Genomic DNA, 27,521 nt, shown 5'->3' with positions numbered 1-27,521 from the left:
TTTGGTAACGAAAATAAATGAGCCGTGTCATGACAAAACCAACATAGTCATAGTGGGTTTGCGACCAGCATGGATCCAGACCAGCCTGCGCATTCGCGCAGTCTGATCAGGATCCATGCTGTTCGCTTACCAACCCTATTACAAGTAGAGAAACTGATAGTGAACAGCATGGATCCTGATCAGACTGCGGGGATGCGCAGGCTGGTCTGGATCCATGCTGGTCGCAAACCCACTATGTTGGTTTTGTCGTGATGCGGCTCAAATATAATATCATATTAATAATATAATAGTTTACCCTTGAAGTACAAATAACTTCTCTAAGATTGATATTCATCCAGTTATCACAGCTTACTAAATGTCCGTTGTATGTTTCTCCATTCTTCAACTCCACCAACTGAATTAAACAAAACAATTCATTCATAGAAATTATAACCAAAGAATGAAATAATTTACAAGCACCATATGTGAATTTTTATTTTCAATTAATTTATTTGGTTTGATTTTTATTTACAACAACAGTGTAAAGGTCATACAGCTATAAATAGGAAGACGTCAGGTGCAGTAACCTGAGTAGTTTCACTAACTTACCTCCATAAGTGAGTCAATGTGATATACATACATGTAATTATATATAGTCACTTGCAGGACCTAAAGGGGATAAAAGTCTTTGGAAATTAATCACCCAGCCACCCATTTTATTTCATTAGCAGCTGTAAACAAGAACCGGTTGAACCGGGTGATGCTCCCCGAGAAGGTTCTGGACACAGGAAAGTATAAAAAAAATGAACAAAGGGCAAAAACTCCAAAATTAGGCAAAGCGGAGTTATGTTTTTTTGCACTGCACTTCTATTCAATGAGATCTATCTATCTATAAAGTTTCCTGATGATATCAGAGTTATGTCCCGGGTAAAAGTCAAAGAGTAAAAATGAACAAAGGGCAATAACTCCAAAATTAGACCAGGCTTTGTTTAGGTTCTTTAAGCATATCAGTTCTATCCAATTATATCTAGCTACCTACAAAGTTTCATGTTGATATCTGTAATAGTTTTAAAGTAATGTCCAGGTCAAAAGTCAAAAAGTAAAAATAAACAAAGGGCAATTACTTCAAAATAAGTCAAGGCAGAGTAATGATTCTTAAGCACTGCACTTCCACCCAATGAGACCTATCTGTCTACAAAGATTCATGTTGATATCTCTTATAAATTTAGAGTAATGTCCCAGACAAAGTTCAAAGTGTCAAAATGAACAAAGGGCAATAACTCCAAAAGTAGGCAAGACAGTGTTACAGTTCTTGTTCACTGCACACCTACTCAATGAGATCTATCTACCTACAAAGTTTCATGTTGATACCTCTTATACTTTTAGAGTTATGTCCCGGACAAAGTTCAAAGTGTAAAATAAACAAAGGGGGATAATTAACAAATTAGGCAAGGCAGAGTTACGGTTCTTGTGCACTGCACACCTACTCAATGAGATCTATCTACCTACAAAGTTTCATGTTGATACCCCTTATACTTTTAGAGTTATGTCCCGGACAAAGTTCAAAGTGTAAAATAAACAAAGGGGAATAATTCAAAAATCAGTCAAGGCAGAGTTATGGTTCTTGTGCACTGCACACTTACTCAATGAGATCTATCTACCTACAAAGTTTCATGTTGATACCTCTTATACTTTTAGAGTTATGTCCAGGACAAAGTTCAAAGTGTAAAATAAACAAAGGGGGATAATTCAAAAATTAGGCAAGGCAGAGTTACGGTTCTTGTGCACTGCACACCTACTCAATGAGATCTATCTACCTACAAAGTTTCAAGTTGATACCTCTTATACTTTTAGAGAAATGTCCCGGACAAAGTTCAAAGTGTAAAATAAACAAAGGGGGATAATTAACAAATTAGGCAAGGCAGAGTTACGGTTCTTGTGCACTGCACACCTACTCAATGAGATCTATCTACCTACAAAGTTTCATGTTGATACCTCTTATACTTTTAGAGTTATGTCCCGGACAAATTTCAAAGAGTAAAATAAACAAAGGGGGGTAATTAACAAATTAGGCAAGGCAGAGTTACGGTTCTTGTGCACTGCACACCTACTCAATGAGATCTATCTACCTACAAAGTTTCATGTTGATACCTCTTATACTTTTAGAGTTATGTCCCAGACAAAGTTCAAAGTGTAAAATAAACAAAGGGGAATAATTCAAAAATTAGGCAAGGCAGAGTTACGGTTCTTGTGCACTGCACACCTACTCAATGAGATCTATCTACCTACAAAGTTTCATGTTGATACCTCTTATACTTTTAGAGTTATGTCCCGGACAAATTTCAAAGTGTAAAATAAACAAAGGGGGGTAATTCAAAAATTAGGCAAGGCAGAGTTATGGTTCTTGTGCACTGCACACCTACTCAATGAGATCTATCTACCTACAAAGTTTCATGTTGATACCTCTTATACTTTTAGAGTTATGTCCCGGACAAAGTTCAAAGTGTAAAATAAACAAAGGGGAATAATTCAAAAATTAGGCAAGGCAGAGTTACAGTTCTTGTGCACTGCACACCTACTCAATGAGATTTATCTACCTACAAAGTTTCATGTTGATACCTCTTGTTGTTTCAAAGTTATGTCCCGGACAAGAAAAGGGGACGGACGGACGGAAAGACGGACGGACGGACAAGGCGGCGACTATATGCTCCCCCGAAATTTTTTCGGGGAGCATAAAAATGAGTTACTGATGGTTTAGAACTTGGTATTAAATTGCATAAATGTCTATACTGGTAAGACAGGCTAATAACTTGGTTCCTGCAGGATAAGTGTAACCATGTAATAGACTCAAACTGGAATTTAAGAATATTTGGGTTTAACCAAGCTAATCCGTTGGTACAAACAAACTTTTACAGTTACAGCTTCGACATTAACAGCTTCGAAAATAAGCCCAACAGATTGACTACTAGTAATCTATTGTGACTGGTAATGCACTGTGAAGCTATAACGGTAAAAGTTTGTTTGTACCTACGAAATCCACATTTGCCGAGTTCCGGATACCATGTATTACTTAGTCATTGTGAGAAGATTAAATAAATAGGTACACATCTTCAGGTGTTTCATTACACTTATAAACAAATCATCAACAAAGCAATCAATATAAAAATACTTTTATTTTCTATTTTCCATTGTATACATAATAAAGAATAATGTCCACGCCTCAAATTAATAAATTAAATAAAGTCGCTCTTCTACAAATGTATAAGGAAATTCAAAACAGTTGTTTTTCTAAAAGAAAATTAAAAACAATCGCTCTCCTAACAGAAAATTCAGCACAACCAAGTTTCCTAGGAACATTTTGTTGCAGTATTATTTATTATCATTCAAACTATGTGTGAAATACATGATGACATCATTGCTATTTATAGTAACACTTAAACCATTTGCACTGATCTCAAAAATGTCTGGGATGTACTTCTCTTTAACATTTTAAAGTTTCCTCTTTTTTAGTTACAAAAGGCGAAAAAGAAAACACTAAAATAGAGAAAACAATAGCTGAATTTAATGTCCTGGCTTTCCTCATTTGCTGAAAATAAGATTTTTACTAGAGAAAGTATAGAACAAAAACAGAAAATTGCTAAAAAAGTACATATTTAAAAAGCAAATAAACAGAGGGACTGTTGTGACTGAGGTTTATTTCAGACCTCTTTTCATTAAAAGGTCTTTTTTCACCTTTACATTATCATTGTACATTACTAAATAATTACTATAACAATGATGTCTGGCTATTTACCCCCCACCCCCTGCTCCCTACCCAACCACTCCAGTTATCTTTCTTTCTTTTTTATATCTGAAAACCATTTATCCAGCTACCTTCTTTTAAAATTTCTAAAAACCAGTTACATGTATAACTTGAATTTCAGAAAACTAGTTAATCATTATCGTATTTAAAATTTCTGAAAACCAGTTATCTTTTTCATTTAGAATTTCTGAAAACTACTTATTCAGTTATCTTATTTAATATTTCTGAATTTTTTCATTTAGAATTTCAGAAAACTAGTCCTCCAGTTATCTTAATTTAAAATTTCCAAAAACCAGTTATCTTTCTGAAATCCAGTTATCTATAAAATTTCTGAGGAAGAGTTACCTTCTTTTAACATTTCTGTAAACCAATTATCTTTTTAAATACCATTTGTAGCCTAATTGATAAAGCACATTTATTATGAGACAGGACAACATAATATAAACATTTCCCGAACATAAAAAGACGTAGGAAACAAATAAACATGTGTAAAACAATATATACTCAATACAATATCACAGATAAAATTGATAAAAAATTCAAGAATAAAACACACTTATGTCCAGATCAAGATCCCCTAACAGCAATACATTTCTGTAGAATTCACTCTATATATATCTACATAATTTTACTGGTGCGACACACTTCCTTCAACATGATTACCAAAACTTTCCAATTCGGTTACCAAGGGCAACCAATATTTGCTCTTAGTCTAAATACAAGCATGGAAAATGCAAAAGTCTACAAATTTCTTTCTTGAAAAAAGAAGAAAAACAAATAAAATCTTGGTACAGTTTAGTGGAAAAAAATAAAACTAATATTCACTGGCGAAATAAAAATACAATTACATTACAAGACATAAGGGAAACTTTTGGACGGATAAAAATTTAATATTATTAGGTAAATGACCTGGCAGTATAATAAAAGCCAAAGAATAACTTTTTTCTGATGATAATAATAATAGTTACTGTCAAACATCGTCTCTGACAAACAGTCAATAGAAAAGAAAATAGTAGCCATTCCGGCATTTAAAATATTTAACTACAAGCCTGATTTATTGGTAAATGTCTTTTATAAGTTATGATTTTTTGATAATGGATTCAATTATATAGATTGGTCATATGGATTCAACTGCACAAGCTACCCAGTCCTTAAGGGGTTCAACTGTGGTCCTTGTGATCAGGGTTTTACTGTACTTGCCTGTATGTTTAGTAAAGGTTTCCAGTCTGTACAAATCACAATGAATATTTGAAAATCAAATTTAAGAATATGATAAAAGCAAGGTGCCGATTGCCTAATTAAAACATTTTTTATAGATAAAAAAAACTACAGACTATTAAAACTGACATACAGGTTTATTTAAGACCAATCATTTAAAAAAAAAAATTGAGTTTTAATCTTTCCTACAAGAAAAAAATGTTAAACAATAATACAATGACTGTTATGAAGGTATATATAAAGAATATAAGTACCACAGAAGCACCATACAGGGCATGAATGCTTTTTCCCATAGTATTATACTACAATAATCATAGATTTGGCGAGTTTTGACGCAAAACAGTCTTAAGTCTTATGACATAAAGAACCAGTTATAACCTGTTTCACACAAAGTCCTCATGATGTATATAGAAAATTCTATCACTAATACACATAATTTTCTCATGATGCTTCACTTCTGAAGTTTTCACAACACAAAATTATAAATGCTGAACAAATAACACTAGTTCTAAACAATTTCCTTTTCAATATGATACCAAGTATCGAAAATTAATCAAAGACTAAACAAATTGTACATTGCTTCAATTTGTCCACAGTTTCAAATGCAAGATAATATCACCAACACAAAAAAACGTTAAAATTTTTTTTACAAATTTAAAACTTCAGCAAGTTTTGTTGTTAAAAAATAAAATTGTGTAAACTTTTAGAGATTTATCTTGTAAGAACAAAACTATACTTATTTGTGAACTGTTCATATATTTTTCTTTAAGTTTTGGCCATTGAAAAAATAAGGTATACATGCCCGTGTAGACAGATCCTAGAATATCAAAACAGAAAATCTCCAAAGTTAAACAAAGTATCATTGATTTCTAGCATACTAAACTGATCGCAATACTGGAAAATCGATTCAGATAAATCATAATTATACACCTTTCATTGATAAACAATAAAAGAATTATCAATAAAAAAAATCTCGTCCTAATTTGAATATAAAATACCTAAAAAATATACGTAAATAAATATTGTATATAAAAATGCTTAAAATAGTTCTTTGCAGTGTCATGGATATCCTGACCTCTTTGGCGTAAAGGCATATTTTAAAATGTCACCGAAATTAGGAAGTTTAAAAAATGAAACTGCAACTAGGGGTTAGACGTGTGACTCTCGAGCCGATCCGGGTTACAAACCAAAATTTCTCCCGCCTAAAATAATCGAAGAACAAAATTTATTTTTTTCGAAATCTTTTTTTAAAAAAAATTTTTTTTTAAACTTTTTTAAATATAATTCATAATGGTTAAAAATTACACAGATTAACAGTCAAAGTTGAATTTGAACTTTAAAATGGTGGATAAAGACCCGGGCCGCCTCCCTGCCTTAATTTAACACGAATAGCTCAAAGAAAAATTTAAGACCTTTGGAATACTGCTAAATAATACAAAAACAAGATACACCATAATAATTGAATGAACAGAAAATTGTATTTTAATGAAATCATTTTGAAAGTCAATTACAGACATGTAATTATAAGTTATAATCGATATATCAGTGTATCGTCGATATTTGTCATTTGATATTGATATATCGTCAATATGCTATGCACTTAATCAATGACAGCTGTCATCATCAGTCGTTACTCCTTGTTTTCTACTAAATATACAAATATAAAAGCTACACTGATAAATAAGAAATCAAATCTTTAATCGTTCACAAACACACAGTAAATCGTAAATTTTTGGTGACCAAGCAGACTTTGATAATAGAATTGAGCCGCATCACGACAAAACAAACATAATGGGTTTGCGACCAGCATGGATCCAGACCAGTCTGCGCATCCGTGCAGTCTGATCAGGATCCATGATGTTCTTATCAGTTTCTCTACTTGCTATAGGGTTTGTAAGCGAACAGCATGGATCCTGATCAGACTGCACGGATGCGCAGGCTGGTCTGGATCCATGCTGGTCGCAAACCCATTATGTTGGTTTTTTCAAGACGCGGCTCATTTATAGATTTATTAATCAGTACCTCTTCTTTTTCACGCTTGATGCGAGCAACTTCTGCACGTGTTTGACTGAGCTGTGATTCAAGGTCGACGATACGTGTTTGTAACGTGCGTTCCTTGGACTGCTGCTTGTCTCGTGTCTGCTCTTGCTGACGTCGAAGGTCGGTGAGGGCTCCCTCTAACTGGCGAGTTAAACTGGCATTTTCTCTCTCCCGGTCTTCCAGCCTTAACTATATTTAAAATATATGAACAGAAACTGAAATTTATTTCGTTAATTTTACAATGTATTATACCAGAAATGGTAGTCGATAAGTAAGACATTCTGGTGAGTACTTCAATAATAAGGTAACATTAATAATAATATGATTTTTAACTCTTTACACATATCTTTTTCAAATGATATGATGATATTGTAATGCAGGGTTTATTGAAAACAGCACCTCTGCAATTCTCAATGTTCTCTATACATTATCATATCTTTTCTGTCTTGAAAAATCTTTATTCGTAATAAAGTAGTATTTTTATAGAAATAGTGACTTTGACCAAACCAATGAAATGCTCCTACCGCAAGCAGTATGACAATATTGTCAAACTGTAAAAATAAGCAAAAATTCAATTTTACCATCTTAAAAGTCAATTTTACTTTGATTGATCAAAAGGGTTTTCCAACTAAACCAAATACCTTTTATCAATAACTATTTTTAAACCCCAAGCTTATCTTCAAAAATTATCTTTTTCTTTCCTTTTAACGTCACAACGATATGGCTAAGGTCATATGGCAATTACACACCCCTGGTAAAATTTTGACTACAGTAAAATTTCAATACTGGTAGAGTTACATGCCCCTGGTAGTATTTTGAATACCTTTTCAATACATGTATAAAACTTATAGAAACATCATTTATTTACACATACATTGTTCTGATGTAAGGCCTCCTCCCTCCTGGCTACAGTTGTCAACAGCTCCCTATTCTGCTCCTCTGCGTCCTGAAGTCGTCTGTAATAATAATTCATAATCTATATGTATACATGTGTTCAATTAGACCCCCCAAAAAGTTTCTTGTTTCTGTGCAAGAGAAATGTGGTAGGTTATGAGTAGGGATTTCTTTATGAAAATATATACATTTTTTATAATAATTTTCATTTATATACATATGTATATTAAAAAGAAAAGATTTATAAAGCATTGTATAGTTGATTGTAATAAAAATAAATTATGTGTATAGATTGAATGCACAATTAGGCAAAGGGGGAGAGTTATGTTTCTTGTCTGTGATTAAGGTTTGAATAAGATTTTTGTTTATGTAATCAATATATTCATTTTTCATTACATTTTTTTAAGGGTTTAGGGTCAAAGCAACTTTCTAGCATTACTGATGAAGACCCCGGTTAGTATGTTTGTTTCATTGGGTTTTACGTTACACCAACACAGTATAGGTCATATGGAGACATTCCAGCTTTACTGGTGGAGGAAGACCTGCCTTTCATGCATTATTTTAGGCACAAACTGGCACCCGAGTAGAACCACGGGCGTTCCTTCAGCTAGCTGGATAGCTTCCTCACGTGAAACAATCTCTGTCAGGATTCAGACCCACAGCGGTGAGGAGCAAATAATTTGAAATCAACGACCTTAACCACTCAGCCATGAACGCCCTCATGAAGACCCCAGTTTGTTTGTTTCTTTGATTGGGTTTTATGTCACACCGACGCAGTATATGTCATATGGCCACATTCCAGCTTTACTGGTGGAGGAAGACCTCAGGTGCCTTTTTGTGCATTATTTCAGGCACAAACTGGCACCTGAGTAGAACCACCGGCATTCTGTCAGCTAGCTGGATAGCTTCCTCACTTAAAAGAATCCAAAGTCCCTATAGGCATTCGAGTCCACAGTGGTGTGGAGTAAGTAGCTTGAAGTCAACGACCTTAACCACTCGGCCAGTGATGCCCCCATGAAAATCCCAGGTACCCCTTTCATGCATATGAGTAGAATATCAACCTTCTGTGAGCTAGCTGAATAGCTTACATACATGAAATAATTCAAAACCCATTCCTGAATGCACACTAAACAATGATGAGGGGCAAAATATATAAGGTAGCTCAGCCACAGAAATAAAGGGAGATAATTAATGTATTTATAAAAAATTTATGAAGAAAAATAAAATTTGTTAAAAAAGGAACAAAACAGAAATACATATCATTCCTTGTGCTGAAAAATGTGTGAATAAAAAAATAGAATAAAAACCATTCAAATATTTTAAACTTTTGTCTGTAAAATAAAAATATTTATATGTGAACATGCAATTAGATCAATTTGTATGAATTGATATGTAAAAAAACAATAAGAAAGTGTCTCTTACAGAAAGAAAAAAAAATAATGCTTAACATTGGTGAATAAATCATGATGCACAATTTATCAAATTCAAGGCAATCCACAAGTGTGCATGATAATTTAGCTAAAATGTATGTAACTGTTACATATATGAATTCCTTAGAGCGAAAATAAGAAGAAAAAAAAAGAAATCTCTTCTAAATGTGTGCATAAATTCATTGTAAAATGATTTTAAGTGTCTGTACATGCAATGAATTGTGACTTAAAATTCTTGAAACTGAAAAATAAGTGTGTGCAAAGATGCATTGTTAAGTGTATATATACAACAATTACTGTTATATAAGTAAAGCACAACATAAATATTGTTTTACTTCATAAAGTAGTCCATTTGGTTGTTGGTCTGAATATTCCCAACAACCTGTCTTCCACTGCTGTATCAATGTCACAAAATTATTCATTAATTATCGCATATTATATGTTGAAAGTTAAGTCGTTTATAAATGTAATTGTAAAAATGATAGAAAAGCCTGTTCAACTATTGAAAGAGCTGTCAGTAGGACAGCATGCTTGATTATTCTTAGTGCCTGATAATAAAACAAGATCCTAGACAATGTAATTTCTTAAAATAATACATGTATATTAAGTTTACCTTTCAAGGGTGACAACTCTGTCATTCATGGAGTGGTTATCATTTTAGGTACCATGTAATTTCTTAAAATACTACATGTATATTAAGTTTACCTTTCAAGGGTGACAACTCTGTCATTCATGGAGTGGTTATCATTTTAGGTACCATGTAATTTCTTAAAATAATACATGTATATGAAGTTTACCTTTCAAGGGTGACAACTCTGTCATTCATGGAGTGGTTATCATTTTGGGTACATTGTAATTTCTTGAAATAATACAAGTATATTAAGTTTACCTTTCAAGGGTGACAACTCTGTCATTCATGGAGTGATTATCAGTTTGGGTACCTTGTAATTTCTTAAAATAATACATGTATATTAAGTTTACCTTTCAAGGGTGACAACTCTGTCATTCATGGAGTGGTTATCAGTTTGGGTACCTTGTAATTTCTTATAATAATACATGTATATTAAGTTTACCTTTCAAGGGTGACAACTCTGTCATTCATGGAGTGGTTATCAGTTTGGGTACCTTGTAATTTCTTAAAATAATACATGTATATTAAGTTTACCTTTCAAGGGTGACAACTCTGTCATTCATGGAGTGATTGTCAGTTTGGGTACCTTGTAATTTCTCCTTCATCCTTTCCATGGTCTCTGTCAATGTTTCAACCTAGACAATAAATAACAACAATATAAGAGAAAACATTTGTCTTTCAGTTTGATTTAAAGTTGTACGAACATAGTTTAAGGGACATTATGTCCATCCAAAAATAAATGGCCAATGTTCAGGTAAAATTAAAATAACTTTACATTTTGTCGTATTTGTTTTCAATTTTATACCGGTAATTAAATGTCACCCGAGTAATCAATAACCCCTTTGACCAACACAAATACTTAGTATCTATAAATGTCCTTTAGAAAATATCTGTAATATTCAATTCATATAAAGAGTGGGGCAGTCTTTTTTTTTTTAATTTTATCATTTCTGTTTATCAATTATAACACTAGTAATCCTTGCAGTAACTTTAAAATTCTGCATCACAGTAAAAAAGGACACCATTGCCGAAAAAAAAATTAAAATAATTTCTATCTTACCTTTCCTTGTAATTCTGAAATGATTTTAGAATTTTCAACATTTCTACGTTCCGAGTTTCTCAGACTATCTTCAGACTCATGTAACCGTAACTCTGTGTTCTTTAACATTTCTGGCAGGGGCTGTAACTCTTGCAGTCTGTCTTGGAGCTGTGTTTTAACCTGTAGAATAACAAAATAAAAACATGTCAGAATCATTCTTTTGGCAGTGAAGGGCGCTATATATGTAACCTTGTTGAAAAATGTTTAATGAAAAATGTTTAATGAGTTGCGATACATAATTATACTATGAAACAAATGTAAGTAACTCAGAAGATGACAATGTCACTTGAAACATCTGAGGAAGGAAATTCAATGGTGTAGGGTTACTACTTCATCATGCACCTGCAATATGCTTAAAATCAGACTATTTTTTTATGTAAACATCCTGTTGAATCAAAGATAAAATATGTTTTTAATCTAAGAAATCATTTTAACATCTAAGATTGACTTTAGTACTTGATATAAGTTTTTTAAACATTTTATTAGTTTTTATTGTCTGGTTTAAGCCTGAAAACACAATAAATTTTGTTTGTGAGTTCAGAGTGGGAGCATTTAGGAAAAACAACTTTATCCTGTTTCCAAACTGACAATTCCTCAAGATGAAAGATATGGATTCAAACTTTACAAAATTAGAGTTTATCTATTTCATAATGCTGCTGATTTTGTTGAAACTTCATTGATGTGATTTCCAATAAATGATATCTAAACATATCAGTGCTCCTTACAACATCAACTTTAAAACTTTTGTACTAAATAATTCAGTACAATTATTTTTTTAATCTTAAAAAAAAGGTGCTTTTTCATCATTCAAAGGAAGTAATAGTCACTAAGTGCATAAAATTAACAGAATTTTTTTATCCAGTTATATAATTATTATTACTTGTGAATTTTTTTCTCTTGTAAACAGACATAACTTTTGTGAAATATGCAATTATTACAACATAATTTACAACATGGCTGACTGGTACCTGGCCTGGAGCTGACACTGTCGTCTGCTGAGAAACAAGAAACACACACGTAAACCACATAAACATCACGTAACATGTAGAAGTACAAAATGCTTTGATAATTAACCTGAAGTTATGTAATGAACTTGTCCTGCATTGAATTTGGAACAGTCCATTCAAATTTTAAAGAGTTTCAATTTAACAAAATAGCAAAAATTTATTAAATGACAATTATATAGTATGGTCTGACTGCACTTAAGTTCAGAACTACTGTTTTCATAATTTGCTCTGTACCAGAACAATAAAGAAAATTGGTCATGAACCACTATTAATAAAGTTGTAAATATTACTAAAACTTAAATAAACCTTTAGTTTATAAACATGCAAAACAATATTACAAAAGGAATTTTTAGATGTCAATGGTATAATTTCTACTCAAACTTATCCCCTCAAAAAAGTCTGATGATACTTGTTCTAAGTACTTTTAAATATCCAATCAACTACAAGAATTCAAGACTGGTTCCAGAGTATATTTATTTTCATCAGTAACCCAGTAAACAGTCTGGTTTCAAATCTTATTATTCCTAATTAACTTTAAATAGGCTGGTTTACCTATTCATAAATAGCAGCATCAATATCAAATGAAGGATCTTTCTTTTGCAAAAATTACTTTTATGCCATGAATAAACAATTACCTATTTCATACCAAATCATTCTGTGCGACCAGCAACCAACAGCCCAGTGCAATAGCCAAACACACAGAGACCAAAACAATACAAGAGGGCCATGATGGCCCTAGATCGCTCACCTGATTTATCAAACTCATCCAAACAATTACCTAGACAAGCATTCTGACCAAGTCTCATGACAGGTGAGTCAAAAATGTGACCACTACAGTGTTAACAAGGATTATCCATATTTGAGCAGTGGGACCTAGTTTTTTACCCAGGTGACACATATTCAAACTTGACCTAGAAATCATCAAAACAAACTTTTAGACCAATTTCAAGGATACTTGGATCAAAACAGTAGCAACTAGAGTGTTAACAAGATTTTTCTATTTTTAGCTCCGGTGACCTAGTTCCACATGCGATTTCGAACTCATCCAAGCAATTACCTATACAAGCATCCTGACCAAGTTTGATGATAATTGAGTCGAAAATGTGACCACTAGAATGTTAACAAGGTTTTTCCATATTTGGGCGGTGTGACCTAGTTTTTTTCATCCAAGATGACCAATGTTCGAACTTGACTTAGAAATCATCAAAACAAACTTTCAGACCAATTAACAGAATATTTGGATCACAACAGTAGCCACTAGAGTGTTAACAAGATTTTTCTATTTTTAGCTCCGGTGACCTACTTTTTTATCCGAGATGACCCATGTTCAATTTCTTCCTAGCAATGACCTAGACAAGTTTCCTGACCAAGTTTGATGACAATTGAGTCAAAATTGTGACCACTAGAGTGTTAACAAGGTTTTTCTATTTTTAGCTCCTGTGACCTAGTTTTTCATCCGAGATGACCCATGTTCGAACTCATCCGAGCTATCACCTAGACAAGCATCTTGATCAAGTTTGATGATGATTGATGCAAAAATGTGACCACTAGAGTGTTAACAAGGTTTTTCTATTTTTAGCTCCGGTGACCTACTTTTTCATCCGAGATGACCCATGTTTACACTCATCCGAGCTATCAACTAGATAAGCATCCTGACCAAGTTTGATGATGATTGATGCAAAAATGTGACCGCTAGAGTGTTAACAAGGTTTTTCTATTTTTAGCTCCGGTGACCTACTTTTTCATCCGAGATGACCCATGTTCGAACTCATCCGAGCTATCACCTAGACAAGCGTCTTGACCAAGTTTGATGATGATTGATGCAAAAATGTGACCGCTAGAGTGTTAACAAGGTTTTTCTATTTTTAGCTCCGGTGACCTACTTTTTCATCCGAGATGACCCATGTTCGAACTCATCCGAGCTATCACCTAGACAAACATCCTGACCAAGTTTGATGATGATTGAGGCAAAAATGTGACCTCTAGAGTGTTAACAAGGTTTTTCTATTTTTAGCTCTTGTGACCTAGTTTCTCATCCGAGATGACCCATGTTCGAACTCATCCGAGCTATCAACTAGATAAGCATCCTGACCAAGTTTGATGATGATTGAGGCAAAAATGTGACCGCTAGAGTGTTAACAACTAAATGTGAACGGACGACGGACGGACGGACGACGGACAATCATCGATCCTAAAAGCTCACCCTGAGCATGCTCAGGTGAGCTAATAATGGACAACCACAGCATATTTTTCATTTGTATAAAGATTTCAGCAGCTGTCACTCTGTAAATCATGTGATAATTAGCCACACCTCTGGCAAAAAAACTCAGCCATCAAACACAATTAACCCTAGCCCCTGTGTATAAATAACAAAAAAGTCATTCTATGAATAAGTATGTTGCTTTAATTTATGAGGTGCAGTTACCCAGTAACCATGACTTTTATCATATTTCTTTAGCCAATCATTAACACATTAATATTAGCAAAGCCCTGTACATATATTATGAGGTGTGTCATGAGATTCTCGCTAAATCATGTGACGCAATAACCACACCTCCAGCAAGTCTCTTGAGCCATCCACAAACAAGGTAGAACTGAAGGGTGTGTCCACAGACTCTTACTTAATCATGTGACACTCTAACCACACCTCTAGCAAGTCTCTTGAGCCACCCACAAACAAGGTAGAACTAAAGGGTGTGTCAACAAATTCTTGCTAAATCATGTGACACATTAACCACACCTCTAGCAAGTCTCTAGAGCCACGTATACAAACAAGAATCAATTATTTGTGTAGAAATCATGTGACACATTAACCACGCCTCTGGCAAGTTATTCTCCAACTAAGCACTCAAAAAACAAGTTACTGAAGCCCCAGTGCATGTTATATACCTGACTATATGTTCCCGACTTTCTCTTTGACCTTAACCTTGGTAATAATACCTGAATCAAATAAATGTTGCCTTTATATACTGTCATTCTTCACCTTTTATTCATTGTCTATGACGTTACATAATATTATGTAATACTATAGTTTTGTTGTATGTTTAAGTTACACCAAAAATATCAGGGTCTATGTTAACTGTCAAGTTCTCGTGTTGCAGGACAATACATGCAATACATCAGGTGCCACTTCATGCATTATTTCAGGCAACAACAGGCACTTGAGTAAGAACTATTAACCTAATTAAGCTAGTTTCCTTACAGGTGAGAGTTTAAGTGATGTTACAAACATGCAGTATTATAAAAATCTGTACACTTTTAAAATAAACAACTACTTTTATTTTACTATCAAGAAAAACTTGAGCATCCATGAAACAAATTAAGAAAAAAGTTCTTAAAATCAGGAATGATAAATTTATGAATAAACAAGAGGGCCATGATGGCCCTGAGGTCGCTCACCTGTATATAGGCCCCCCCACCCCCGGGCCAATTTTTACCCAAGGGCTTTTATTTGTTTATTTGAACAGACTTGGTAGACACCCATAAGAAGATGTTTCATGCTAAACATCTAAGTTCTAGCTCATTGGGTTTTTTAAAAGAAGATTTTTATAGTTTTTACTATACACATACATGTATAGTTAAAATCAATGACACCCCTGGAGCAGGGCCAGTTTTGACCCCAGGGCTTTTATTTGAACAAACTTTGTAGATATTTACTTAAAGATGTTTCATGCTTAATATCTAAACTCTAGCTATTTGGGTTTTTTCAAAGAAGATTTTTAAGTTTTTGCTTTACACATATAAGGAAAATCAATGACCCCCCCCCCCCCCCCCCCGGGCGAGGCCAGTTTTGACCCCAGGGCTTTTATTTGAACAAACTTGGTAGACACCCATAAGAACATGTTTCATGCTAAATATCTTAGCTCTAGCTTATTGAGTTCTTTAAAAGAAGATTTTTTAAGTTTTAACTATATGCATATAGGGAAAATCAATGACCCCCTGGGGCGGGGCCAATTTTGACCCCAGGGCTTTTATTTGAACAAACTTGGTAGACACTCATTAGAAGATGTTTCATGCTAAATATCTTAGCTCTAGCTCTTTGGGTTCTTTAAAAGAAGATTTTTGAAGTTTTTACAATATGCATATAGGGAAAATCTATGACCCCCTGGGGCGGGGTCAATTTTGACCCCAGGGCTTTTATTTGAACAAACTTGGTAGACATTCACTAGAAGATGTTTCATGCCAAATATCTAAGCTCTAGCTCTTATGGTTCTTTAAAAGAAGATTTTTTAAGTTTTTACTATATGCATATAGGGAAAATCAATGACCCCCTGGGGCGGGGCCAATTTTGACCCCAGGGCTTTTATTTGAACAAACTTGGTAGACACTCATTAGAAGATGTTTCATGCTAAATATCTTAGCTCTAGCTCTTTGGGTTCTTTAAAAGAAGATTTTTTAAGTTTTTACAATATGCATATAGGGAAAATCTATGACCCCCTGGGGCGGGGTCAATTTTGACCCCAGGGCTTTTATTTGAACAAACTTGGTAGACATTCACTAGAAGATGTTTCATGCCAAATATCTAAGCTCTAGCTCTTTGGGTTCTTTAAAAGAAGATTTTTTAAGTTTTTACTATATGCATATAGGGAAAATCAATGACCCCCTGGGGCGGGGCCAATTTTGACCCCAGGGCTTTAATTTGAACAAACTTGGTACACACTCACTAGAAGATGTTTCATGCTTAATATCTTAGCTCTAGCTCTTTGGGTTCTTTAAAAGAAGATTTTTGAAGTTTTTACAATATGCATATAGGGAAAATCAATGACCCCCTGGGGCGGGGCCAATTTTGACCCCAGGGCTTTTATTTGAACAAACTTGGTAGACATTCACTAGAAGATGTTTCATGCTTAATATCTAAGCTCTAGCTCGTACAGTTCTTTAAAAGAAGATTTTTAAGTTTTTACTATATGCATATAGGGAAAATCAATGACCCCCCGGGGCGGGGCCAGTTTTGACCCCAGGGCTTTTATTTGAACAAACTTGGTAGACATTCACTAGAAGATGTTTCATGCTTAATATCTTAGCTCTAGCTCTTACGGTTCTTTAAAAGAAGAATTTTTCAGTTTTTACTATATGCATATAGGGAAAATCAATGACCCCCTGGGGCGGGGCCAATTTTGACCCCAGGGCTTTTATTTGAACAAACTTGGTAGACACTCACTAGAAGATGTTTTATGCCAAATATCTTAGCTCTAGCTCTTTGGGTTCTTTAAAAGAAGATTTTTTAAAGTTTTTACTATATGCATATAGGGAAAATCAATGACCCCCTGGGGCGGGGCCAATTTTGACCCCAGGGCTTTTATTTGAACAAACTTGGTAGACACTTACTAGAAGATGTTTCATGCCAAATATCTAAGCTCTAGCTCTTAGGGTTGTTTAAAAGAAGATATTTAAAGATTTTTCTTTCGGTTGCCATGGCAACCAGAGTTCTGCATGGAATTAAATTCTTAGAACAATTTTTAAAGGTGACCACCAAAGGAACATTCCTGTGAAGTTTGGATGAAATTGGCTCAGTGGTTTATGAGGAGATGTCATTTAAAGCAAAAGTTTACGGACGGACGGACGATGGACGGACGGACGCCGGACGAAAAGCGATCACAAAAGCTCACCCTGTCACTTTGTGACAGGTGAGCTAAAAAGTGAGAAAAACTACTTGGATTGATACAGGAAACTTGGATAGTTGAGCATCATAAGTTAAAACCTTTTTTCTTCGCTTTTCAGAAGAGAATTATGTCTATCATTTCAATAAACAAAAGTTATCAATTTAAGAAATCTTAATGTACATACAATAAAAATTCGACCTTTCAACTCTGTAAAACAAAGGACATCAAAAGTTCATGAATCATTTACATAATTATTCTGTAAATGCAACAGTAAAATTTTAATACATTTCACAAAAACAACAAAAAACACCAAACATTCAACGCAACACACAAAAGCAACAAAACTCTTAACAGTGAACATTTTGATTATTGTGAACAGTGAACAATGATAGAGTTGTGAACAGTGAACAATGATGTGAACAGTGAAGTTATTTACCGCACATAGGACAACACAGAAAGAAGTACAGGACAATATTTGTGACTGCAGCTGTAAGAGATAAGATATCCCCAGTCTTTGTGCATTGTTATTGCAAGTTGTTGTTAATGTTTTATTACGACAATACTAATAATATATAGAGGATATTGAATGAATGTAGTTTAATACTAAATTTATTGAACGAGTTGAATAAAATCATATTATGCGAGCCTCTGGCGAGCACAATATTGTTTTATTCAACTCGTTCAATAAATTTAGTATTGAATCTACACGAATATGATATTCTTTTTATCACATATATAAACTAAGAACAGTAAACTGTTGAAATGAGTTATTTTTCAATGACGCAGTTATAGTGTAACGCTAACATTAGCGCGCTTTAATGCTATGTTTCTATATAGCGCAAAATAATGACGTCACGTCAAAGTGTTATTACACTAGTGTAATATCGTTTCTATTAAATGGCTTTATTACACTCCTGTGCCGCGGTTTATGTGATAAAATACAGTATTTCCTAACTTCAATACTTCACACTGATACATAGTTTATGCTGCTAAACTTTTCTACCTCAAGGGTATAAATCTATATCCTATGAAATATTTCTATAAAATTTATCAACAGTACAATTATATTGTTTCCGTTATAATATGGCTTATTCCCTAAAAAGCTGTAACATAAAATGTTTCTGTTATTTAATACACATGAAAAATTTACGCAAACAGAATAAAATGTTCCGGCCATTTTACCTGTTTAGCAAAGACTTTTTCTTATGATAATATACTTGTATATTATATGTACATTGTATATAATGTATTGTGTTTAGTGGTTAAACAATACTTTTGTTAAATGTTATAACATTAATCAGCAAGCAGTAACTTGACTAATTGTTAAAGGAATAACTGTTAGTTATTATCCTAACTATAAATAGCAAGATTATGTCCCTTTGTTGTTTATTTATTTATTTATTGTTACATTGTTATATATAGAGCATACATTGTTATATATAGCATACTGTGAGGATTATTTGTGAAGAATTTACAATGGCAATACAAAATGAAGATACAATAGGCATGCTGGAGATATAGGAATAAGCCATTAATGAAAGCCATTATACTAATTTAAATAATACTTCATGCATTAAATGCTCACTAAAATATATATAATGCACATTTATTTCATGCATAATGTTAAAGACCATCCCTTTACAATGATATTACTCAAAATCAAAACCCAATATAAAGGGGAGGTGACTCTCATTTAAAACCCAATATAAAGGGAGATGATTCTCAAGTTTCAATTAATATCCAGTTAAAAAAGGGGAGGTGACTCTTATGTCACAGTTGACAAAAACATTCAGAGTAGCTTGCCTTTTCTAGTTCAGCCTCACTATCTTCTCTGAGACGCTCAGAGTCCTTTTTTGTCTCGCGGAGTTCAAAGGTCGTCTCGTCTGCTTCCCGCCTGGACTGGTTCATCTGTAGAAAATGAGGAAAGTGATGCTACCAGCCTAATGACCTAGTTTTAAGGTAAATCTACTGATTCTATTCATTTTTCAAGTTTCTGAAATTTTGTCTATGGTATTTTTATACAATTTATAGCTTGTACATATAATCTCAGCAAGTTCTGTTATCTTCCAATGCTGGTATTTGAAATGGATGATAAACAAGAGCTATCACGCAAGTGACGAATGCCCCGGAAAAGGTTTCTTAAGCATGCAGATATTAAGAAAAGAAAAGAGAATGTAAGTAACTAATTGCTTAATATTGTTCCTGTGAAATGAAGTGCTATTTATAGCAAACTTCACACCTTGGGACAAAGGTCTTGGATGCGACACATCATCTCGATGTGGTAGACATTTGTGCAAAGCTTTTTTAAAATCCATTAATGTATGACAAAGTTACAGTTTGGACACAAATGAAGAGGGGATGCACAGACAGACGGATGGACAGAGCATTTTAATATGCCGCCCTTTGGGAGCATAAGAATATGTACAACCATTTTATTTGATAACACTTACTTGATCTTGTAAGAAAATGGAAAATGATGAAAAACAGGTTGAATTAGCACAAGTTTACTGCAGAAATTTTATTATCCTATACAATTCTCAATAACAAATCAAAACATACGATTCTGTTCTTTATAAAAATGTCACTAATAATCGATTTCTTTAAAAAATACCAAATTTTGCGACAAAAAGACACCACCGAATTATTAAGAATGTCACTTCTATATTCCATAGGCCACTTATTTTTTCAAACTGGCAATATCATTATATGTACACATACTATAGTATGTATTAATTCAAAAAAATAAAATAAAAATCATATAAAACCAGTAGATGTACCACTACAAGAGATTCTAACAAGCTACAAGCTTTTCATATCATCACACCATACTTCCGATAATTTAAAACTTGCCATGCATTCTGAATCACTGTTTTTATATTCAAATAAATACTTTTCCTTTATAATATAATGAAGCATGCAAACTAAGTTAATGAGAACATTTTTTATGATTATTTCTTGCATAATTTTAGCAAAGCCTGCATCTATTGGAATAATTTATTTAAATCCAAAAAAAGATATAAATACTCCAACCCCTATCAAACTGGACTGGATCTTTCGAGGACTAGTGTCAAATTTGTAGACTTAAGTGTTTACATTCAAGTGGCCTAGACCTAAAAGTTCTACAGACCCTTTTATGAACAGAACTAAATGGTTTCAGACATTTTTTATACTTTGTCTTCATCTTAGTGCACTTTTTTATATACAAACATAAGGTAGGCTGGCTTTTAATGAAAGACAGGACTGTTGGTGAGGTATGCAGGGAATTAGTTCATTGTTACATGGGGTTGTGTCAAAGTTATTATTTTGATATATTAATGAATATGAAAAATTATTAGATATTTCTGGGAACTGTTTTATTGGGGACTGTATCAAAGTTATTCTGTGACAGTTATTATTATAGAAATATTATGTTACATTTGAGGGAAAAGTGTCATGGCTATCATTTTGTGGCATTTTAACAGATACACCAAAATGAGTAATTTAATGATAATGACAGAACTGTTGGTCCAAGCTGTTTGATATTTTCCTTTGTTAGTTTGGAAACCCTTAAAACAATATTACCATTCCCCAAATAGTTTACACGATTTTTAGTATATTCTTAATTATATAACCTGCCTTTAAAATATAACCTGCCAAAGGTATTCTTACGATGAAACCATTGATTACCGAAAAATTAGCCAGAGTTATTTATGTTATTAAATGAAACTCTACTGAGGAATAAAATAATATTAAAGATTTTAAATTTTAAAGTGTGATGTGCAAAAGAGAAGAAAACCAAAGCCAACATCTATTCTAACAAGACCTCACTTTACCACAATGTGAATACAGAGGAAAACAAAAAAGAGGGGAAAAAACTCTTATGTAAAAATGCCCTCACTTTTAAATATTAAAGGAACCTAAAGTCAAAGGGGTTTTATTCAACCATGAAATGATTCTTAAATCTCAGAATTTATATTTTTTCTTACCAAAAAAAGAGGAAAATTTTAATTTAGCCTTTAAAGAAAGAATATCAACAAAGGGCAACTACTCCTAGTTTTACTGGCATGTTTATAGTTACTGCCCTTGAATTAAATATGTATAGCTGAATTCAGTATAATCAAATATGAATAGAATTGAATAAAACGTTAAACAAATATTTTGATTTGCAACTACCCCAGGACTTATCTTAGTTTTGACATCTGTTATGAGATTTCAACTAAAAACAATGCATAGCCCCAAAATATAGTTCAACAATAGCAATGAAATAAAACCAAAAAAAAGTTTCGGGTGAAAATGATTGAGTGAACAACAAAACAATGATGTGTATTTTTCTGTGTTAACAATTGCTTGCTATTGTGACCGCACTTACCTGTGTTTTGTACTCGTCAACGAGATTCTCGTAATGTTTGAGATTTGCCCGCAGTTGCATCAATTCCTCGTCTGCCTGGGCAAATTTTGTCTCGATCGTAGTGATAGAAGACTGTGTGAAGTGTGCGATAAAAATAAAAGTGAGAACAACATATAACATTCATAGCAACAAAACGTAAAATGAAACCTTTGATATGATATGTCACATTATTAACATAATGCCGGTGAGTTTTGCTCACGGATGTAATGCAAATATGGAAACTAAATGATAATAATTGGTCTGTTGCTTGTGGTTGTAATGCACTTAACTCATAAATAAGAAAATGCAATTAAAAAAAAACGAACCATGCATGACACACAATTATCTTTGAGGCAATATGGAAAATCGAAAAATTGTTCAATCATTTAAACTAAAGACAACATTATTTAGATGTCTTTAATTAAAAACAAACAGAAAGACTGATCCCTAAGAATTCATGCTAATTTATGTATAAAGCAAACTTCATTCCAAATATCTAAATTACGTTATTTATTCATTTTTTTTCAAACTAAATTCTTTTACAGCAATGAATCCTCTTGTTTTCCAAGAATAAATCTTTGAGTAAGTAATTTTGTCTTTAATTTTCAAGTGCCTATGAACAAATTAATTGACTTCACCATAGCCTCATTTGATCATTATTTGTACTACCTTATGTAATTCATTTTGCACCATATTCTTACTCTGTTTAGATCACAGTAGTCAATGTAGTTATTTTCATAATCATATGGCCATTGTTATAAAAAATTTTACATTATACAACAGATTAAAGAACCATGTGTCCAGATTTATGCAATTTTTTTCTTGTCTTTTCTACTGCCACTCATGAAATATATAGAGGATATTTCAGTTTTTTCTATAAATACAGGATTTATTTTCATCGAGTGGTATGAAATTAAATATTTCATAAGTGGCGGTAGCCACGGATGATAATTCATACAACAAGTGGAGTATACTCAGTATATCAAAAAAAAATTTTTTTTATAAAACTGGAAATCAACATTTCTATTCATATTATAATATAATTATATGATTATAAATATTTCACCTGCAAGGAAAAAAGACAAAAAGAATCAAACATGAAATATTTGCTCTAGCATACAGCATTATGTAAATAATAATTCCTATAGCACACTGCACAATAAACCCATGCATAATATACCAAACCCATCTCTTAATGTAACATGCGGGGCACATTATTTTGGGCAACATTTGGGGCATAAAATTGATAAAATTTATTAATTAATAAGTACCTAAATTCTCACCCAATACCCTGACCAAAAAAGGTATCCAATCAAAACTATGTTGAAATTCCCTCAAAATTTATTATCTATTATTTGTACCTATCCGAAATTTAAATAATGAAAATAAATTTTGTATTAACTAGAGGATGCTTTTGTAAAAAAGCGCATGTCTCCCCCACTGCACTGTGACCTTGACCTTTGACCTACTGACCCCAAAAACAATAGGGATCATCTGCTCTATAAGACCAATCATCCTATGAAGTTTGAGGGCTGTAGGTCAAAAGGAACTCTAGTTATCATCCGGAAACGAGAAATTGACAAACGGTCACTGTGACCTTGACCCTTTGAACTACTGACCCCAAAAACAAATAGGGATCATCTGCCTCAATAAGACCAATCATCCTATGAAGTTTGAGGTCTGTAGGTCTAAAGGAACTCTAGTTATCATCCGGAAACGAGAAAATTGACCAACGGTCACGTGTGACCTTGACCTTTGACCTACTGACCCCAAAAAACAATAGGTATCATCAGCTCTATAAGACCAATCATCCTATGAAGTTTGAGGGCTGTAAGTCAAAAGGAACTCTAGTTATCATCCCGAAACGAGAAAATTGACCAACGGTCACTGTGACCTTGACCTTTGACTACTGACCCAAAACAATAGGGATCATCTGCTCTATAAGACCAATTCATCCTATGAAGTTTGAGGGCTGTAGGTCAAAAGGAACTCTAGTTATCATCCGGAAACGAGAAATTGACCAACGGTCACTTTGACCTTGACCTTTGAACTACTGACCCCAAAAACAATAGGAATCATCAGCTCTATAAGACCAAATCATCCTATGAAGTTTGAGGGTTGTAGGTCAAAAGGAACTCTAGTTTATCATCCGGAAACGAGAAAATTGACCAACGGTCACTGTTGACCTTGACCTTGAACTACTGACCCCAAAAAAATAGGGATCATCTGCTCCAATAAGACCAATCATCCTATTGAAGTTTGAGGTTGTAGGTCTAAAAGGAACTCTAGTTATCATCCGGAAACGAGAAATTGACCAACGGTCAGTGTGACCTTGACCTTTGACCTACTGACCCAAAACAATAGGGAATCATCAGCTCTATAAGACCAATCATCCTATGAAGTTTGAGGGCTGTAGGTCAAAAAGGAACTCTAGTTATCGTCCGGAAACGAAGATGGACGGACGGACGACTGACGGACTGACGGACTGACGGACACGGAACGGACGGACGGACTGACGGACAGGGCAAAAACAATATGTCTCCCCCCGAGGTGGGGGAGACATAATTACTATATACTATTAAAGAGCAAATCAATTTTGCCTCAAAACGTTGAAATGAAATGTCAAAATTTATTTACCCTGTTTAAATTTATTTATTAAAAAAAAATAAAAAAATTTGTACTATCCGAAATTTACTTAATGAAAATATATTTTGTATAATTTAATACATACTGTTTAAAAGTTAATACTATGTACTGGATCCCCTATCTAGGAGTATAATCAGATTCAACATATAATCTTTTGTCTCCTGCCCTGACATATACTAGTACATATTGTATCACTTTCCATCAATGAAACTTGTAAGTACTCCTTACCAATATTCATTCTAACAAAAGGTTTTTGTTAAAATCCTCTGCAAGAATGAGATCCTCTAACCAAATACTTGACTTTACTATCATATATTAACTTGCATAGTTGATATGACATCAAAATCAAGTCAGCAGACAACAAATATATAGCCAATACACTTTTTCAATTGACAAGGTAATCATTTTGGAAGAATAAATCTTTCCCACAAATTTGATATGACGGTACTCACAAGTTTCGTTAAGCTTAATACTATTGCACGCCTTTCACCTATACATACCTTAAGGCGTTCATTCTCAAGACTAAGGCTTGAAGCCTCGGAGCTTTTTGTGTGAACTTTGGCAGTGAGCTCTTCGATATGAGCCTTCGAGTTGTGATCAACACGTTCTAACAGTGATTCCAGCTCTTCTAACCGCCTGAAATAAATCATTAATTAATCAATCATTAATTACAAATGGAATTACATTTCGATTGCTGTCATATCAACTGTCATGTAGTTAAGAAATAATATATACCAAACAGTGATTTATCGCTCAATAACATCACTGTTTGGAGTTTGGATGCGAGGAATTATATCTAGAGGGTGTAGCCCGAGTGATATAATGATGCTAATCCGAACGACAAACAGTGATGTAATCAAGTGATAAAATCACTTATTTGGATATATTATTTCCATTCTAACATGATATCAACAAAAAAATGCTGCCGTACTTTATATTTTACTTAAATTGCACCTTATTTGTTTCCGTACTTATTTTCAGCGCATCACATTTTTAGAGGTTACGTCACAGGTATAATGATTACGTCACATGTCTAAATATAGAATGTCAAACTGTGATTTTATTGCATAATAGCACACACTTTCGGTTCTTCTATGATCAATGTGAAAAAATGCGGGTAGTGTTTGTTTGTTTGTTTTGGGTTTTACGTCACATCGACGCAGTATAGGTCATATCGTGACGTTCCAGCTTTACTGGTGGAGGAAGACCTCAGGTGCCCTTCCGTGCATTATTTCAGGCACGAACGGGTACCTGAGTAGAACCACCGACGTTCCGTAAGCTAGCTGGATAGCTTCCTCACATGAAAGAATCCAAAGTCCCTGTCGGGATTCGAACCCACAGAGGTGAGGGGCAAGTGGTTTGAAGTCAACGACCTTAACCACTCGGCCACGGACGCCCCACGCGGGTATTGTTAGAATATTGATTACTAAACAGATATTAACTTGATCCCCATTGCCTAGTTATTCAAATAATCAGTCATGTGAGAACTAATGGTTATTTCTCAACATTGTTCATATAAAGTTTCAAATCAACAATTTCTAAAGATACATTAATTTTATGATGTGAAATTATAAGAACCTTACACTGGCTGCCAATAAAGACCGGAAGGTAACTGTTAATGGCAAGTTTACCATGTAACCACTTTACAGTTACCCTGAGAACCAAATATCGCAGTCTGGTGTTTGAATTTTGTTCTTACATAATATACATAAAAAAAAATTCTTAACATAAATTAGCATGAAAACTAGTAATTTCACTTTTTATTATGTATTCCTCCCATACACCCCTTAAAAGCATTTCAATTCTAAAAATTCATTCTTATCAGCAGCATACGGTCATAACAAGCATGCAACTCATTCATTAAATGCATCAAAATGGCTTCATTTGGACCTCAGTGGAGTTCCTTTGAAGTTTTTATCAAAGAAAAGAGCAATATTGTTGTTAAATTAGAAAATAGCCTTGTTTCAAGTGAGAACCTGAAAATGAAAACAAACACCTGCCAACACATTCCAAATTAATGATTTCAAAATTTTGTAAGCTCCGCATAATTACCCAGTTAACTGCTCCATGCATTTATTTACACATTTGTAAGCATTTTCATTTGAAGCAATGGAATATTAGTATATGATGGTACAAAAAAAGCCTCATTATTTTATACACTCTGATGCAAAATATGTTCATCAAAATCTAGTACCACTACACAGGAGTTCCCTTTTACATTTAAAAATAATTCTCAAAATTTTGCACAAAAGAAAAAGCAAAATCTTATTTCTGAAGAAAATTAATAAAAGCTCCTTACTAAGAATAATAACTATAACAACAAAATTTCTGAATGCCTTTTTATATAAAGAAAAGCAAGATTTTCAATCAAGCAAGATCTTTAAACTGTTACAGTCATGGTCTATATAAATAATAAACATACAAAAGGAATCACTTTCTGATACATTTTATATATAATTAATAAACATACAAAAGGGAGGTAACTTTATAACACATTTATACTAAAATTCTTTTTGTATCAGATATAGAAAAAGTTTTTTATTACACAAAAATCTGTTTTCTACAATGGCTCAAAGCTATACACTAATCTAATCTGTTTTTCTGGGCTCTAGAACTAAAAACTCACATCTTCAGTGCTGTGTTTTCTGCTGCAGCTTGGGATCTTTCTTTCACAGACTTTTCAAGACGTAAGGAGAATTCCTCAAGTTGTACACGAGTGTCCTCTAATTTGGCGTCACGTTCCAACAGCTCTGCGGCCAACTGGTCCGCACGGTCTTCAGACTGAGCGGCTTTCTGTTTTTGAACT

At 33.5% G+C, this 27,521-nt stretch overlaps 1 protein-coding gene across 1 annotated transcript; it reads right to left on the bottom strand.

Moving 5' to 3' along the window:
- Positions 1 to 295: 295 nt before the first annotated feature.
- LOC132738180 (outer dense fiber protein 2-like) lies at positions 296 to 27,521 on the bottom strand (the record flags this gene model as incomplete). Its single annotated transcript, XM_060725645.1, is given in 11 exon segments — positions 296 to 394; positions 7,022 to 7,228; positions 7,914 to 7,995; positions 10,253 to 10,304; positions 10,581 to 10,629; positions 11,055 to 11,213; positions 18,140 to 18,190; positions 19,507 to 19,611; positions 22,052 to 22,162; positions 25,216 to 25,351; positions 27,342 to 27,521. Coding segments are annotated over 11 exon segments (1,231 nt in total), but the record flags the coding sequence as incomplete, so codon positions are not given.

The sequence above is a fragment of the Ruditapes philippinarum genome, unplaced genomic scaffold, assembly GCF_026571515.1.
Source record: "Ruditapes philippinarum isolate M1 unplaced genomic scaffold, ASM2657151v2 ctg10541_1_1_1_1, whole genome shotgun sequence".
Classification (NCBI taxonomy): Eukaryota; Metazoa; Mollusca; class Bivalvia; order Venerida; family Veneridae; genus Ruditapes; species Ruditapes philippinarum.
This window is presented reverse-complemented; position numbering and strand designations above follow the sequence as displayed.